This window comes from Drosophila nasuta, chromosome X (genome assembly GCF_023558535.2).
Source record: "Drosophila nasuta strain 15112-1781.00 chromosome X, ASM2355853v1, whole genome shotgun sequence".
Taxonomy (NCBI): Eukaryota; Metazoa; Arthropoda; class Insecta; order Diptera; family Drosophilidae; genus Drosophila; species Drosophila nasuta.
The window spans coordinates 27985217-28000254 of record NC_083459.1 but is presented as its reverse complement, the minus strand read 5'-3'; the positions used below and the strand labels follow the sequence as shown (position 1 = coordinate 28000254).

General features: G+C 37.2%; 3 protein-coding genes across 6 annotated transcripts in view; 1 reads left to right on the top strand and 2 right to left on the bottom strand.

Annotated features, from left to right (window-relative positions):
* Window positions 1-15038, top strand: part of LOC132796175 (uncharacterized) — a 332334-nt gene that overhangs the window by 14608 nt on the left and 302688 nt on the right. The gene's annotated exons all lie outside the window — the stretch shown is intronic.
* LOC132796178 (large ribosomal subunit protein eL30) overlaps window positions 1-15038 on the bottom strand; it is a 197800-nt gene that overhangs the window by 30126 nt on the left and 152636 nt on the right. The window lies entirely within an intron of this gene.
* Window positions 411-15038, bottom strand: part of LOC132796173 (uncharacterized) — a 33500-nt gene continuing 18872 nt past the window's right edge. The window contains exons 1-3 of one of the 4 annotated variants that reach the window (XM_060807243.1): window positions 5516-5655; window positions 4226-4577; window positions 411-3034 (exon numbers count right to left, since the gene is read on the bottom strand). In XM_060807243.1, the coding sequence (XP_060663226.1) occupies window positions 1558-3034; window positions 4226-4479 (1731 nt within the window). In that variant the 5' untranslated portion in view covers window positions 4480-4577; window positions 5516-5655 and the 3' untranslated portion in view covers window positions 411-1557. Of the gene's footprint in view, window positions 3035-4225; window positions 4578-5025; window positions 5299-5515; window positions 9198-9250; window positions 9315-15038 lie in introns of those variants that run through there. The other 3 variants (XM_060807242.1, XM_060807240.1, XM_060807241.1) reach the window with 3 other exon arrangements.

Genomic DNA, 15038 nt, shown 5'->3' with positions numbered 1-15038 from the left:
TCTTTCTCTATTTTCGTTGTGCTTTCTCTTTGACAGCTAAATTTGTGTTTTATCATCAAAATATTGCTGAGAAAGCTTTCACACGATGTTGGTTTGCCAGTGGGAAGGGGTGTGAAACAAAAAAAAGCTTACGACCGTAGTAGTAAAATAAAACATAGGACAGCCCCAACACAACGAAGGTTTTCGTCTAATCCAAGACGTTGGCGACTTTCTCGACCGCTTTCCTCTTCCGTTCCCCCTTCGTTGACAGAAACGAAAGTGCATACATATGTTATATACCATATATGTATATGTCCTGAAAAGGGTAAACAGACATACATATAGTATATACTATATATATATTTGAATAGCTACGTCTTATATAATATCGATCAAAGTATACCCACAAAATTGAAAAGTACGGCAATAGATACATATGTATATGCGGGAAAGTTGATTTATTTATTTGTATTCATATCGTCATATAGTAGGTACATACATAGGATTTATGTATATTGTATGTATATAGTACATAGTATATGTTTATAGGGAATTACATGCATACAAAAATATTTATATGAATTGTGTTGACTTCCAAGGAAATATCTAATATGGTACAATAATTTAAACTTTTCTAATCTAAACGACGCACACAAAAAAAAAAGAACCACATAATTATATAGGTGTATATATCACAAATATGTATATAATATTATATTGTTTTTTTTTTGTTTGTTTTAAGCAAAAAAAAATAAGTTTTGAAATGATCGATCTTGCTTCAGCTAAGATCTGGAGCTGCCAAACTATACATGTATATGTATGTGTGTACGTAGTAGCAATTAACTATCTAACGATCTGTTATCCGATGATATATGTAAGTAAAGGGAAGTTTCTCTTCTGCTTCTCTCGTCGGAAATAATGAAGATTTCACTTCTACTGACAAAAACTTGCACCAAGTGTTTTATGATAGTTAACATTTTACATGTATATAGTATATATTATATCGATATCCGAAACCAAAATCGGCAACAAATGCACTTGGACACTGAATTTGTCTCTTAGGTTAAGCTCTCTAAACAAACATACAAACAAATAAAATAAAAGGATATTATTTATGGGAATTTATTTTGAAGGAGCTTTTATGCACTTCGTCAGTGCCGAAGACAGACGTTCGATATCAACTCTCTATCGTTCGATTTATTTTCATATATAATGTTAAGGTACTTAAACGAAATAGAATAAAATACAATATACCGATATACATAATGAATGTATATAGTTAGTTAAGCACGTACATTTATCGTAATGAATGTTGTTGTGCTGTGTCAAGCAATTACAAATAGCAACAAGGACAATTGAAGCTTAGAGCTTAAAACAACAAACACACACCACACACACATCGAAACATTCAAGTACCTAATATATACTATTTTGTTTGTTGGGTTTTCGTTCTACTTTTGTTTTTTTCTATTTTTTTTGTTTGTAGGTTTTTATGCGTCTATAGTTTCTAGTCAAAGACTGCAACCCTGTCTACTCCTAGCTTTTGCTACTCGTTACTATCTTCTCGCTACTCGTTGCTTAACGACGATTCTCGTCGGAGCGACGTTGCTCGCGGCTGCCGCCTCGCTCGATATACCAGTTGTTGTTGCGCTTCTGCTCTTGACGCTGACGAGCGTGCTCTCGTTGTTGCATCATTCGTTCATGCCACTCGCCGCTGCCGCTATCATCGTGTTGCTGCTGCTGCTTTTTGGCGTAACGCTCTTTGGACTTGTCTGCATATTTTTTATGATGACGCTCTTTTGAATCGTGCTCGTTGCTCCTGTAGCGACTGCGTTCATTCGAATCCTTCTCGTTGCTTTTGTAGCGAGTGTTGTGTTCCTTTGAGTGCTCATTTGAATCGTCTTCGTTGCTTTTGTAGCGATTGTGTTCCTTTGAATTGTGATTGCGCTCCTTGGAATTCTCGTCCGAATCGTGCTCGTTGCTCTTTGAGCGAGTAGCGCGATGCTTGGACTCGTAGCGTTGCTGCTGTTCGTTCGAGTGATGCTCCTTGCACTTCTCGCCTTGCGGCTGTTTGCCCTGATAACGCTGCTGCTTGCCGCGATTCGGATTAAAAGCATTCGGCTGCTCGCCATGTGCATGGAAAGTTTGCGGAGTTGCCGACTCGCTGGGCTGCGTCTGTTCGTCGTTGTTGTCGCCAGCGCCAGCGAGTGTGCCTAGCTTTTCGGTGAGCTTTTCAAAGTGCTGAAAAGCTTGCGATTGCTGCAGCACATCGTTGACCACATTACCAATCTCATCGGTGAGAGATTCGGTATGCGGTTTGCTTTCCACACACATGCCAGCGATCTCAACGAATTTGCCATCGGGACACTTGTAGGGACGCTTCAGATCTTGCTTGGTGATGTCCACGGGATCAGCTGAATTCCCATTGCCGGGCCACGCTTTAAATGTCTTTAGTTTGCGTCCTTGATATGATGATCCGGTTGATGATGACGATGAAGGTTGCGTCTGACCGCTGAGATAATTCAGCTGCTTGGACATGATATCAATCTCGGCACGCATCAGATTATTCTGCAATTCCAGCTCGACCAAACGTTGTTCCAACTGTGTCAATTGCTTGTCATCCCCAAGCATTTGCCACTCTGGATTACGCAGACGTCCGACGAATGAGAGAACTGCCAAAGTGCAGCACACATAGAAGACGGCAGTTAAACCATTCTGCACCAAGGCTGGCAAGCGATATCCCATCAAAGTAGTCGATGGTTGCTGTGTGTTGAGCTCAGCCACTGTGGCTGGATTCTTTTGCAGATGGACGCCATCGATGGCATCCGAGTGTCCATCCTGTTGACGTCGCATTCGCAACTGTTGATGCGATGATGGTGTCGATGGAGGCAGCAGATGATCGTTGCCCAGCTCGAAGTTGCTGTTCAAATCGTTGAGCAGCGCCCTGAGTGTGGGACTCGGGGTGAGACGGCCTGTGCTCTCGCAGTCGCTGATGATCGAGATGCCATCGGAGAAGTCCTCTGCCTGGGCATCGTTCTCTGCTACAGGTGGGCAGCTGTCGAATGTGTGGAAAGCATAGATTAGTGATTACATCGGATATTATTGCATATATACTACATTGTCTAATGTCTATCTTTAATTTCAACTTAAATTCAATTGAAATTTTTATTTAATCTAACAATTTATTTAACATTTGCTTTGAAATTGAACTTTGTGATTCTATATTGGATGCTTTTTCAAGTAAATAAAATTCAAGTTTAGCTGTTTCTATGTTTATTTGACAAATATATATTTAATATTAAACTATTTTCCTAATTTTTGAATTATATTCCACATATACTGCATTGTCTTGTGTCTATCTTTAATTTCGACTTAAATTCAATTTAAATTTTCATTTTATCTAATAATGTATTTAACATTTACTTTAAAATTAAAATTTTGATTTCATTTTTAGGATTATCAAGTCCAAATTTAGCTATTTTTATATTTATTTCAAATATATATATTTAATATTAACTAATTTCCTAATGTTTGAGTAATATTATTGGAGATCAATTGAAATTTTCATTTAATATAATATATTAAATAAATAAATAAATATTAAATCAATATATTTACTTTAACATTGTTATTGTGGTTTAATATTGGATGCTTTTTCAAGTAAATCAAATTCAAGTTCAGTAATTTTTATGTTTATTTCAACATGCATACAAAATTTAATTCAAATTTTCATTAAATCTAATAATTTATTTAATGTTGACTTTAAAGTTTTAATTGGGATTTAATATTGATTCGTTTTAAAGTAAAACAAAATCAAAATAATCCAAAAATATACATTTAATACTTCACTAATCATTTTAATAATAACAATAATAACAAAATTCAAATAATTTTACATAATTTAAATCAAATTTTCATTAAACCGAATAATTGATTTAATATTTATTTCAAAATTGAAAATGTGATTTAATATTGTATTCTTTTTCAAGTAAATCAAAATCAAATTTAGTAATTTCTGTCTTTTTTTTCAATAATAAATATATTAAATATGTATATTTCTATTGTAACATTTCATTAATATAAAAATTCGACTATTTTGTGAATGAAGTTCTAAACCGTTTTGCGATTTAACGGAAAAGTATGAGTTATCGAAATTATCGATATTGCTTGCATCTTGTTTGTGTAAAGTGTAATGCGCTCTCTTTCTCCCACCCTCCTATCCCATCCCATTCACACATTTACTTACCGTTCGTTTGCTGGCTCGCTGCTGGACTCCTCAGGCTCCCCCTTCTCCGCCCCCGTTTCCAACCCTGCGGCGACAGCAGTTGTGCTGGTGCTTTCGAGAACCTCAATGCGATCGGCTGGCAAAATGGTCCACGATGATGATGAGTTCGATGCCATCAAGTCCTTCATGAAATCACTCGAAGAAGTAGCGCTGTTGCTGTTGCTGTCTTTGTTTTTGCTTTGCTTGCTGTTGTTGTTCGTCGTCGTCTCGTCCATGATCGCTTCGTTAGTGTGTGTGTGTGTGTGTTGCTGTTATTGTTTTCTTGTCTTCGTCTAGGCTGCCTTTGCGCTGTTGTTGCTGCTGACCTCTTTGTCTGCAAAATGGCAAAAGAACATGTGAAATGCATTTAAAAATGTCTTTTGTTAGCGACCTTCGCAGGCGCCTACGCATAAATAAATACATATGTATACAGACACAAAAATCGCAGCGCTCCTTCTCGCTCACACGCACGCACGAATACACACTCACACTCTCCCTTTTTTTTTTTACTGCACTGCGCTCAGCTGTGCTCTGACACGCATACGCACACACACATGCACATTGCCCCGGGGGCCCAAAACTGCAATTCACACACACACGCACGCACGCACTAGTGTTGGTGCTGTTTTAGTTGTTCGCTTTGGGGTTTTAGTTAAAATTACTTAGCCTATCTTATTAATAGCCATAGCAAATCATAAATGTTATGACGCAAATTAAAAACACAACACTATTTGTTTTGAACCTGACACTCACAACACACACGCACACACATACATACGTACCTCGGTTTAAAAACAAATGCAGCCCAAAAAAGTTGTCAGTGTGTGTGCATTATTAAATATTACGATTGTTATGAATTTCTTGCAGATTTACTTTAGGAGCGATAAGCACAAGACCTTGAATCTTTAGACAATTTTTTGTTGTTGATAATAACGCTTTTTTTTGTGACGCTCTGCGAACGTCGCAATTGAATTTTTTTCTCTTTTGCTTGCTTTTTAAGCAAGCGCGATACACGGCAACGCTTCTTCAACCTTTGTGTAGCCACTGCACGTTACACACACAGAGGCACGCACACATGCATACACAGCTGGTCTTTGTTTTTGATATCGATAACACTTATCGCACACACACACACTCGATAAAAACACAACACTGTGCGAGTCTCTGATTTTTTTCTGGTATTTTTTGTACTAAAAATACTAGATACGCTTTGGTGGCTATTAAGTTGGTCACGCTGTGGGCGCCATATTTGAATTGAGAATTTGAACTTACCTTCACAACGATTTCTCCATTATGCGTCGCACTTCGCCCGCCTCGCTGCTGCAATCCCAATCGGATGAACGATTATTTTGCTGTTGAAGACTTCTAGGTTGCTGCTGCTGCTGTTGTTGTTGCTGTTGCACATAGTTGACATTGTGTGGCAATTGCAGGCGAGGCGCTGGCACTGGATAACCGCGACTTTTGGGCAAACTCAATTGATTGAGTCGCTGATGCTGAGGCGTCCAATAAATTTGGCTGGCATGCCGTGTGCTGCGATCCAAGATCAAGGGTGTAGCACGACCATTTTGCAAATGCTGTTGCAGCAGTTGCTGCTGCTGAAGTTGCAATTGTTGTTGCTGCTGAAGTTGTTGCTGCTGGAGTTGTTGCTGATGTTGAGCCAAAGCCAGCTCCTCCATGCGCACATAACCTTGTGGAGCTGTGCGCAACAATTGCGGCTGCATATAAAGATTGCTCTGATGCAGTTGCTGCTGCTGCTGTTGTTGCTGATGTTGCTGGAAATCAATCAACTTGGCCGCCTGCAAACCATCCTCGGTTTGTATGAGCACATATTCCGTCGGTTGACGTGATAAATAAGCCGGTTCATTCGACTCATTCGAGAGCAAACTGTTGCGTTTATTCACATGCGCATAGATCGGAGATGAGCTGCCAACGGCAACGGAAATGGGCGCAAAACTGGAGCGTGGCAAACTCTGGACACGTTGCGGTACTTGGGGTCGAGCAGCAACACTTAGTTGCGATACTGGTCGCTTGTGTTGTTGCTGCTGCTGCTGCTGTGTCTCCACGGAGGCATAAGACACAGGCGAAATATCAGCAGCAACAGTGTTGTGGTTGCTGTTGTGACGCTGCTCATAGATGGGCTGCATTTTGATCGCAGGCTGCGGCGTGCGTTGAATCGACTTGCGACAGAACTCTTTCACCTTCTCGAGTATCTCATCGCGTGTCAACAATCCGCCAATGCGTCGTGTCGACGCATCCTTTGAGTCCTTGCGTCGCATTATAACAGGAGTTGCTTCGTTTTCGCTTTCATAGCCGCGACGCGTTAAAGTTTGTCTCGATTGCTGCAGTTGTTGGTTGCTGTTGCTGTTGCTGCTGATCAGCTCATCGAGCACGCTTTGGCAACGCTGTGGCTGCTGCTGCTGTGGTTGCTGCTGCTGCTGTGGCAACTGTTGTTGTTGTTGAAGTGGTACAATTGGAGTGCCGTCTAGTATCATCACCTGACGATTGCGACCATTGCTGATGCCACTGAACGTGTTGCGTTGCATCGAGTTGCGCACAAAATACGGATTAATCAGCTGATTTGGCTGCAAATGCTCATAAATGTTTTCCACCTGTTGTTGCTGCTGCTGTTGCTGCTGCTGCTGTTGTTGCAACACTTTGTGGTACAGCTGACGATCGGTCACCTCTTTGATGGCCCGCAATTGCTCCCATTCATGTTGTGGTTGCTGCTGCTGCTGCTGCTGTGGTTGCTTCAACATTTTGAGTGGCGTCGATGTGGCATTCGGTGCAGCCAACGAGCGACGTTGTTGTTGCTGTTGCCCCAACAACATACCGTTTTCCCGCTGCTCGCGTCGTTCACGCATCTGATTGCGATCCATCGACGCAGATCGATTGAAGCGTTGTGGTTGCTGCTGTGTTTCCACACGTCGCGGTATCAAACTCTGACGCTCCAGGCTGCCGCGTTGCAACGGCGTTGGTTGCTGCTGTTGCTGTGCCTGTGGCTGTTGCTGCTGCGATTCGAGTTGTATGCGTCGCATTGGCTGCGGCGTTGCTGTTGCATCGCTTACCTTCGGCGTCTGTTTGCGTCGCGGGGCAAACAAACTGTTCGAAAGACGCTGCAACACGGTCAACTTTTTGGTGTTGCTCTTGCGCAGCGCTGCCAACGAATCGGCAACCTGTTGTCGCCGTTCCTCTGCCGTGTGATAGCCACTCGAGGAGCGTGTGGGCGTCGATCGAGGGGTTGGACTATTGATCTCACGCTTGGGCATCAGGGTTAAACCCTTGCGTTCCAGATAAGCCTGAAACTCTTCCGAACTAATTGTGTTCGTGAATGTTCCCATTGTTGGTTGCTGTTGTGGTTGCTGTTGTTGCTTCGGAGATTGTCTCGGAGATTTGCCGTCATCCGTTGTCGTGTCGGAAGCGCAACCCGAACTTGTTTGACTTGTGATATTCGGATTGAGTTCGTCGCTGGATTCACTTTTCGTTAGCGGTCCATCGATGTCATCGAGATCATCATCCGAACTGATTTGCAATTTCTTCACACGCTCATCGAACTTTTTGGCATTTTTTGTTACCTCCGCTGCATTGAAGTAATCCCCATTCGTTTGCTCAGCAATTCCGGTCCGTATTTTGAGTTGAGCCAATTCCGGATAATTTGGTTTCGAGCACTTTTTAAACGTTAACGTCTTCGGTTTGTTAGCAGCCTCTAATTGTTGTTGTTGTTGTTGTAGGGGATTTCTTGCCGTCTTGTTGTATCTTAGTGTTGCTTGCGGCGTTTGTTGTTGTTGTTGTTGTACACTTTGTTTACGCTTCGGTATTTTGCCCGCTAATTCGCGTAATTCCTCGAACTTGATCCGAGCGAGCACCGTGGGATCGTATTCGAAATATGGATCAGGATTCTTGATGTATGTCTTCACATATTTCGATTGTTTAAGTACTTCTTCTGTCGTTATATATTCATCATCAACGGGCGTCGTCCCTTTGGTTGCATTCTTTCGATTTTTCAACTGTTCCCGTTCCTTCTCCTTGAGCTTATCCGCTTTTTCACGTTCCTTTTCCTTTTCGCGTTCACGTTCACGCAACTGTTGCGTCACCGTTTTGCGTATGCTGAGCGTCGAACGTTTCGTGGGCACCGGAGGCGGTGTCTTCTTTGGTTCCAACTTGCCACCGCTAGCTACTTGGGAGCCATTGGAGTGCTTGAAGGGATTCTGTTGATCGACGATGGGTTCGCCGGCGGTAAATTTGCGTATCTTCTCATCGTTTGGATTGAAGCTGACGCTCTTTTTGGCTTTGATCACTTCCTTTTCAGCGGTGTTTTCAGCGGCGAAAATACTACTCTTTTCGGGGGTACTTCCGGGAGTAGTTTCAGCGGAGAATACTCTACTCTTTTCTGGGGTACTTTCTGGAATATTTCCTGTGCTGATTTTACTACTCTTTTCAGGAATATTTTCGGATTGTTTTTCTGTGCTGATTTTACTGTTCTCTTCGGCTGTATTTTCAGCAATGTTTTCTTCGCCACTCTTTTCGCACTTTTTCTCTGGCGTTAAATTGGCCTTTTCTTTTTCTTTGTCGTCGTCGTCGTTTGACTCTTCAAAGGCCTCCACAATCTTTAAAGTGGCGTCGTCTATAAAATCCCTAATCACTTGACTTTTGGCAATATCTTCGATTGTTGCTCTGTTGCTTAGAGTGTCAATTGTGTTTGGATTGTTTTGCCGTTGGTGTTGTTCGACTTCGTTGCTGTTGTCGATCGTCTCAGACATGTTTTGCTAGAGTTAAGCTCGGCAACAAGGCGGCGGCTTCGACAGGCGGGGGACAGGTTGAAGGAGGGGGATGACAAAGGGATTTGGAGTGGAAGAAAACTGGAAATCACTTGTGTATATCCGCCCACCATTGAGATTTCTTCACTGCCAAACCAAGCACACAAGAAAATCTAAAACCAAAACGAAAGAAAAGCAAACTTTTTTTTTTACACATTTGAGACATTTTTTATTGAAGCAAATTTTTACCTACTTTTCTTTTCTCTCTCTCTCTCTTTCTCTCAGCGATCGCTTGCTTTCCCCATCTGACAATTGATCTGCAAGAATAACAAAAAAAAGAATGCATTAAATTTCATTTACATTCAAAAAAATGTGTGTGCAGCAAAAGTTTCCTAATTTTCATAGGGAAAATTCGAATTTCGCAAAAGGCCTCTTGACCTCAAATAAATGTACAGCTGGCGGGGTTTTTTTTTCTTCACAACACTCACGCTGTGAATACCCTGTAGTCATAAACGTTATGGGTGAAAAATGCTTCAGATTTACCTGCGGCTGAAATTGGACGAAGTTTTCTTTTCAACCTATTCAAAATTATCAGCGCAAAACATTTTAATTTTTTGTTTTAACATTTTCAAAAGTCAATGTTGGAAAATAATTTGGAAAAAGTGTTAAAGGTAACATGCTTAAATAATTGAAAATGAGCAATAGAAAATATTATTAAAATCATGTTGTTTAAAGGCAATCTTCTTGATACATTTCTATTGAATATTTTCAACTTTCACATTTTTCGTCTTATTTTATTTTTGAAGTGAAGTAACATCATTCATTTTGTCAATTCTTTTTTATACTCTTTGTATTCAAATTTTCAAATTTTTTATACAAAATTACTGGTAAATATTTTCATTTTGTAATACACATTTTTATTTATTTTTTTTTTGAGAACTTATTTGCTTTGGCTGACAATTTGGTATATATTGTACTCTATGGTATATTTGGTATTTGGTTTGGTATATTTTGAGGTCCATAAAGTATATATATTGTCTATGAGTGTCAACAGCCGAGATGGTAAGAAATCCCTTTGAATGGCAAACAAAACTTTTTCGGATCTTAGGTTTTGAATGGCAATCTAGTATATTTTATACTCTATGGTATATTTTGAATGTAGTACAATATCGAGGACTATAGCAAAAAGCCCTCGGTACATTTTTAGTATTTATGCGGTATGTTTTTGGTATATTTGTTATTCAACAAATACGCTTTTATTATTTCCCGGTATATTAATTTATTAGTCTTTGACTTTTATTGAAAGTGTAAAATGGATATTTCAGTATTTTTTGGTATATTATTAGTCTTTTATTAGTCTTTGACTTTTATTGAAAAAGTAAAATTGATATTTCAGTATTTTTTCGGTATATTATTAGTCTTTTATTAGTCTTTGACTTTTATTGAAAGTGTAAAATGGATATTTCAGTATTTTTGGTATATTATTAGTCTTTTATTAGTCTTTGACTTTTATTGAAAAAGTAAAATTGATATTTCAGTATTTTTTCGGTATATTATTAGTCTTTTATTAGTCTTTGACTTTTATTGAAAGTGTTAAATGGATATTTCAGTATTTTTTCGGTATATTATTAGTCTTTGACTTTTATTGAAAGTGTAAAATGGATATTTCAGTATTTTTTCGGTATATTATTAGTCTTTGAATTTTATTGAAAGTGTAAAATGGATATTTCAGTGTTTTTTCGGTATATTATTAGTCTCTTATTAGTCTTTGACTTTTATTGAAAGTGTAAAATGGATATTTCAGTATTTTTTCGGTATATTATTAGTCTTTGACTTTTATTGAAAGTGTAAAATGGATATTTCAGTATTTTTTCGGTATATTAAAACAGGAAAATATATTTGTTTAATAAGTAGTGGTATATCTCAGTATTTTTTTTTTGGTATACTTGCTATTTTTTTGGCTTTTATTGAAAGTGTGTAGCAGGTACTGAAGTTTTCTTTCTTGGATTTCATTTTTTGTAGGGTATTCACAAAGCTTGTCATTAGCTTTCAGCTTAGCAATTTGAAAGAATTGCAGAATACGAAAAAAATGAAAAATAAAAAAGAACATGAGAACTTGTGCAATAATTGCGCTCTGTGCAGTAGGGCAATGCTAAGAAATGTGTGTGTGTGAGAGAGAGAGAGAGAGAGAAAGAGAGAGAGAGAGGGAGAATGTGTGTGTGCAATATGCGCTATTTGGGTCATTTGATAGCTAATCTCTGTAGCGGTGTCTACCTTTTGTGCGGTAATGAAATGCGCATATGGTTTGCAGAATACATATGTATCATATATAGTGTATATATCATATCTATATGCTGTATACTATCTAACGAGCTATCTATATGGCAGCTAGCTGTCTGGCAATATGTTTGGTTGCAAATTGAAATCAATATGTTTCACCCATATTTAGCAGTATTTGAGCGTACTTGAGGTTGAGATTGAGGTTGCAATGTGTGTCACAGATTCAGACGGACAGACAGACAGACGGACGGACAGACAGACAGACTGGTAGATTGCCCTCCCTCAGTTTGTTGAGGGGGTGAATTGGCTTGGCTTTTGGTTTTTTTTTTGCGGTGGTGCTATCGTTGATATAAGTATATCTAGTATATAAAGTATATCGTACTTTAACAACCGGTTAACAATATTTGTTTTTTCTTATTTTTTTTCTGTTTGTTTGCATCCAATTTGCATGCATCTGACCGACTTTGCAGTCGGTATATATAACATATCGTATCTAGTGCACCTTGATACGACTTGTTGCGCATTTAGTGCCTGCCTCATGAAATCGCCATTCGATTGCAAATGAAAGGTGCAAAAACAACAGCAAACACAACAACAACAACAACAAAATGCATTCCGCTTTAATCTAATGCAAATCCATGCTTACAGTGAATCTTCGCTATATAGTATTGTTTACTATTTTATTGTATATTTATTAAATTTGAAATTTCCATTTTATACAAAAAATCTTTTTTTATTTGAAAACAAATTCCAAGACTAAATTATGAAATTTGAAATATTTGAGATGAATCTGTGTTTGAAATTGAAGTAAAACATTTGTTCATCCTTTGTAGAATAATGCTATAAGAAAATAATATTCTAGAGAGAAAATATAGTATGGAAATTGATCTATCAAATTTAGAATTTCTGTAAAATTTTCATCTTGATTTATTTTGACAATCTTGATTAAAGATTTTATTGTTGATTTCCATTTCCATTTTGTGTATATATATTGACAAATTTAATCCTTATAATGTTTAATGCTCATTAGAAATTGTTGCTGATAGCAGTGGTTAACAATTTGATGAAATTTAAATAAAAGCTAAACATTGTTGTATTATTCTTTCTATTCTATTCTATTCTATTAATATACCGCAAAAATACAAAAAGATACTAAAGACATTCAAAATATACTAAATATGGGTAGCGAGTAGAAAAAACAATACCAAAATTAAACTATTAATAAACAATTGAATCTTTGGAAAATGAAACGTGTATCAACTAAAAAACAAAAATAAATATACCAAAATTTAATGATAAATAATCTATACACTTTTTATAAAACTCAAATCAGATTCAATGTAATCACAATGAATTGATTTATATTCTGAAATAATTATGAAATTGTGAAGTGATGATATGCATTCTTTTATTATTATTATAAAGAATTGAGAATAGAATATTTTTGAAATTCAAATTGAAATAGTATAGAAAATCTGTAGTTAAATTAAAAATAAATAAATATATATTTGATTACAAGTTGTGTGGTGCATTTCAAGTGATTATTTTGACTTTATGATGCCATAAAAATAACCGCTATGATATGTTAAAACAGCCCCAAAAAGAACGACAGGTGTTTCTAATGTTTTTCCCCCTAGTGTGTGTGTATAAACAGACATGCCTACTAGCAAAAATACAACGTCTAACTAATGAAAGGCTGATTGAAGAAATTCAGACATCAGACTAACATATTATATAGTCAGAGTCATACGATATATGTTTTTCATGTGTGTGCCACCCTTGAGTTAATTTTTTTTTTTGCTTTATTCGTGGAAATGGTTCAACTATTAGCGGGGGGTCATAAAATATATATATATATGTGTGTGTGTGTGTGTGTGTGTGTGTGCCACCCTAACCCTAAACGGGACACAAAATGCAATATCCACCCCCTGGACAATAACATCCCTTGAAAATACACCCGTTGTGTAGTAAATAAAATAAATAAAAATAACCTTACAAAAGGCGGCGTAGCAAAACAATTTTCAGATTAGAAATGCAATTGGGAAATGTTCTCTGAAATTTGCTGTTTGCACTTTCCATCTAAACCAGCCGAAAGCCGGAAAAATATGCCAGAGGAAAATTCGTGGGCATCGTTGAGGGAGGAGAATTCTCAGAGAATTCTCGAAATCTTCGAACGGAACTGCGCAATCAATATTGAAGCGATTGCTTGGCAAATATTTCGTTGAACAATATTTGCTCATATTTTTGGTATGAATTTCGATTTTGATTTAGAGGCACGTTTATTTAGAGCTCATTGAAAGTGGAACAAGTAACTTTCAATTGGCTTTTAAGAGTGTTGAAAGCAAAAGAAAGGTCAAAGATATCATTAAAATATTTGAGTATTTGAAAATTGCAAATTTTATGTATTGTGTTCATGATATTTAAATTTATTAATCGCGTAAAGTAGAATCTTTGGAAATGTTCTTAAAATTACAAAATTAAATCTATAGAGTAACTGATTTAAGTTTACTTCGAAAAATATGTACATAATATAGTTACTATTGAAATAAAACAAAAGTTTAATATAACTACCTCTATTGAAATTTAAAAAAATGTGCCAGTAAAAGTTTTCTTTACTTATGAGAATCTTTTATTTATATTCTATAATCTGAGCCAAAAAGGATTATAATTCAACAAAACCTCTCATTATAGCCGCTACCTATAAGATGTGCCCATCAAATGTACATATATAACACACAGAAGAAGACATCTCCGATTTTATAAAGCTGTAAACTTTGAAATAGCAGTGTGACAGAAAAAAACAAGTAAGAAAGCTACAGTCGAGTGTACTCGACTCTGAGATACCCGCTATCCATTTTGAATAAAAGAAATATATTTTGCGGTATTTTTCTCAAAATATACCGAATATACTGCAAAAATACTAAAAATATGCCAAATGGTATATTTGGTATATCATTCAAAATATACCATAGACGGCACAATATACCAGATTGTGAACCAAAGCACCTAAGACCCCTAGTAAGTAGGCGTTTTTGCCCATACAAAAGTATTTCTTTAATAACTTCGACAATTTTTATCTGATCGCAACCAAATTTTTAGGAATCATAAATACTATAGTTATTATTGTATATACCAAAATTCTAGCTTTACAATTACGCTTGTTATTGGATTTTTTTTATTTACGGGGGCGGAAGTGGGCGTGGCAAAAATTTGAAATAAACTTGATCTGCGTGCAAACATAACAAATGCTGTCGAAAAAAAAATTATAGCTCTATCTCTTATAGTCTCTGAGATCTAGGTGTTCATACGGACAGACGGACAGACACACAGACGGACAGACGGACATGGCTATATCGTCTCGGCTGTTGACGCTGATCAAGAATATATATACTTTATTGGGTCGGAGATGCCTCGTTCTACCTGTTACATACATTTCCTGCCGGCACAAAGTTATAATACCCTTCTACCCTATGGGTAGCGGGTATAACTACATAAAGGCTTTTAACATATTCCTTTTTGTTAGTTGATCGCTGGCACATTGTTATTGTAAAATGGAACATAGAGATAAGAAACAACCGAAAACCCCGTTTGATTTGTTAAGTTTTTCTGTTATTTTAATATTTTTACACAAGTGCACAAACGTTTTGCCTGCACACTGAAATAGCAGTTTGTGATTTTCTTTCACGAAACGGGAATTAACATATATAAATATACCAAATATAACGTTCGGTATATATTTCTTATTTTTGTGGTATATTGTA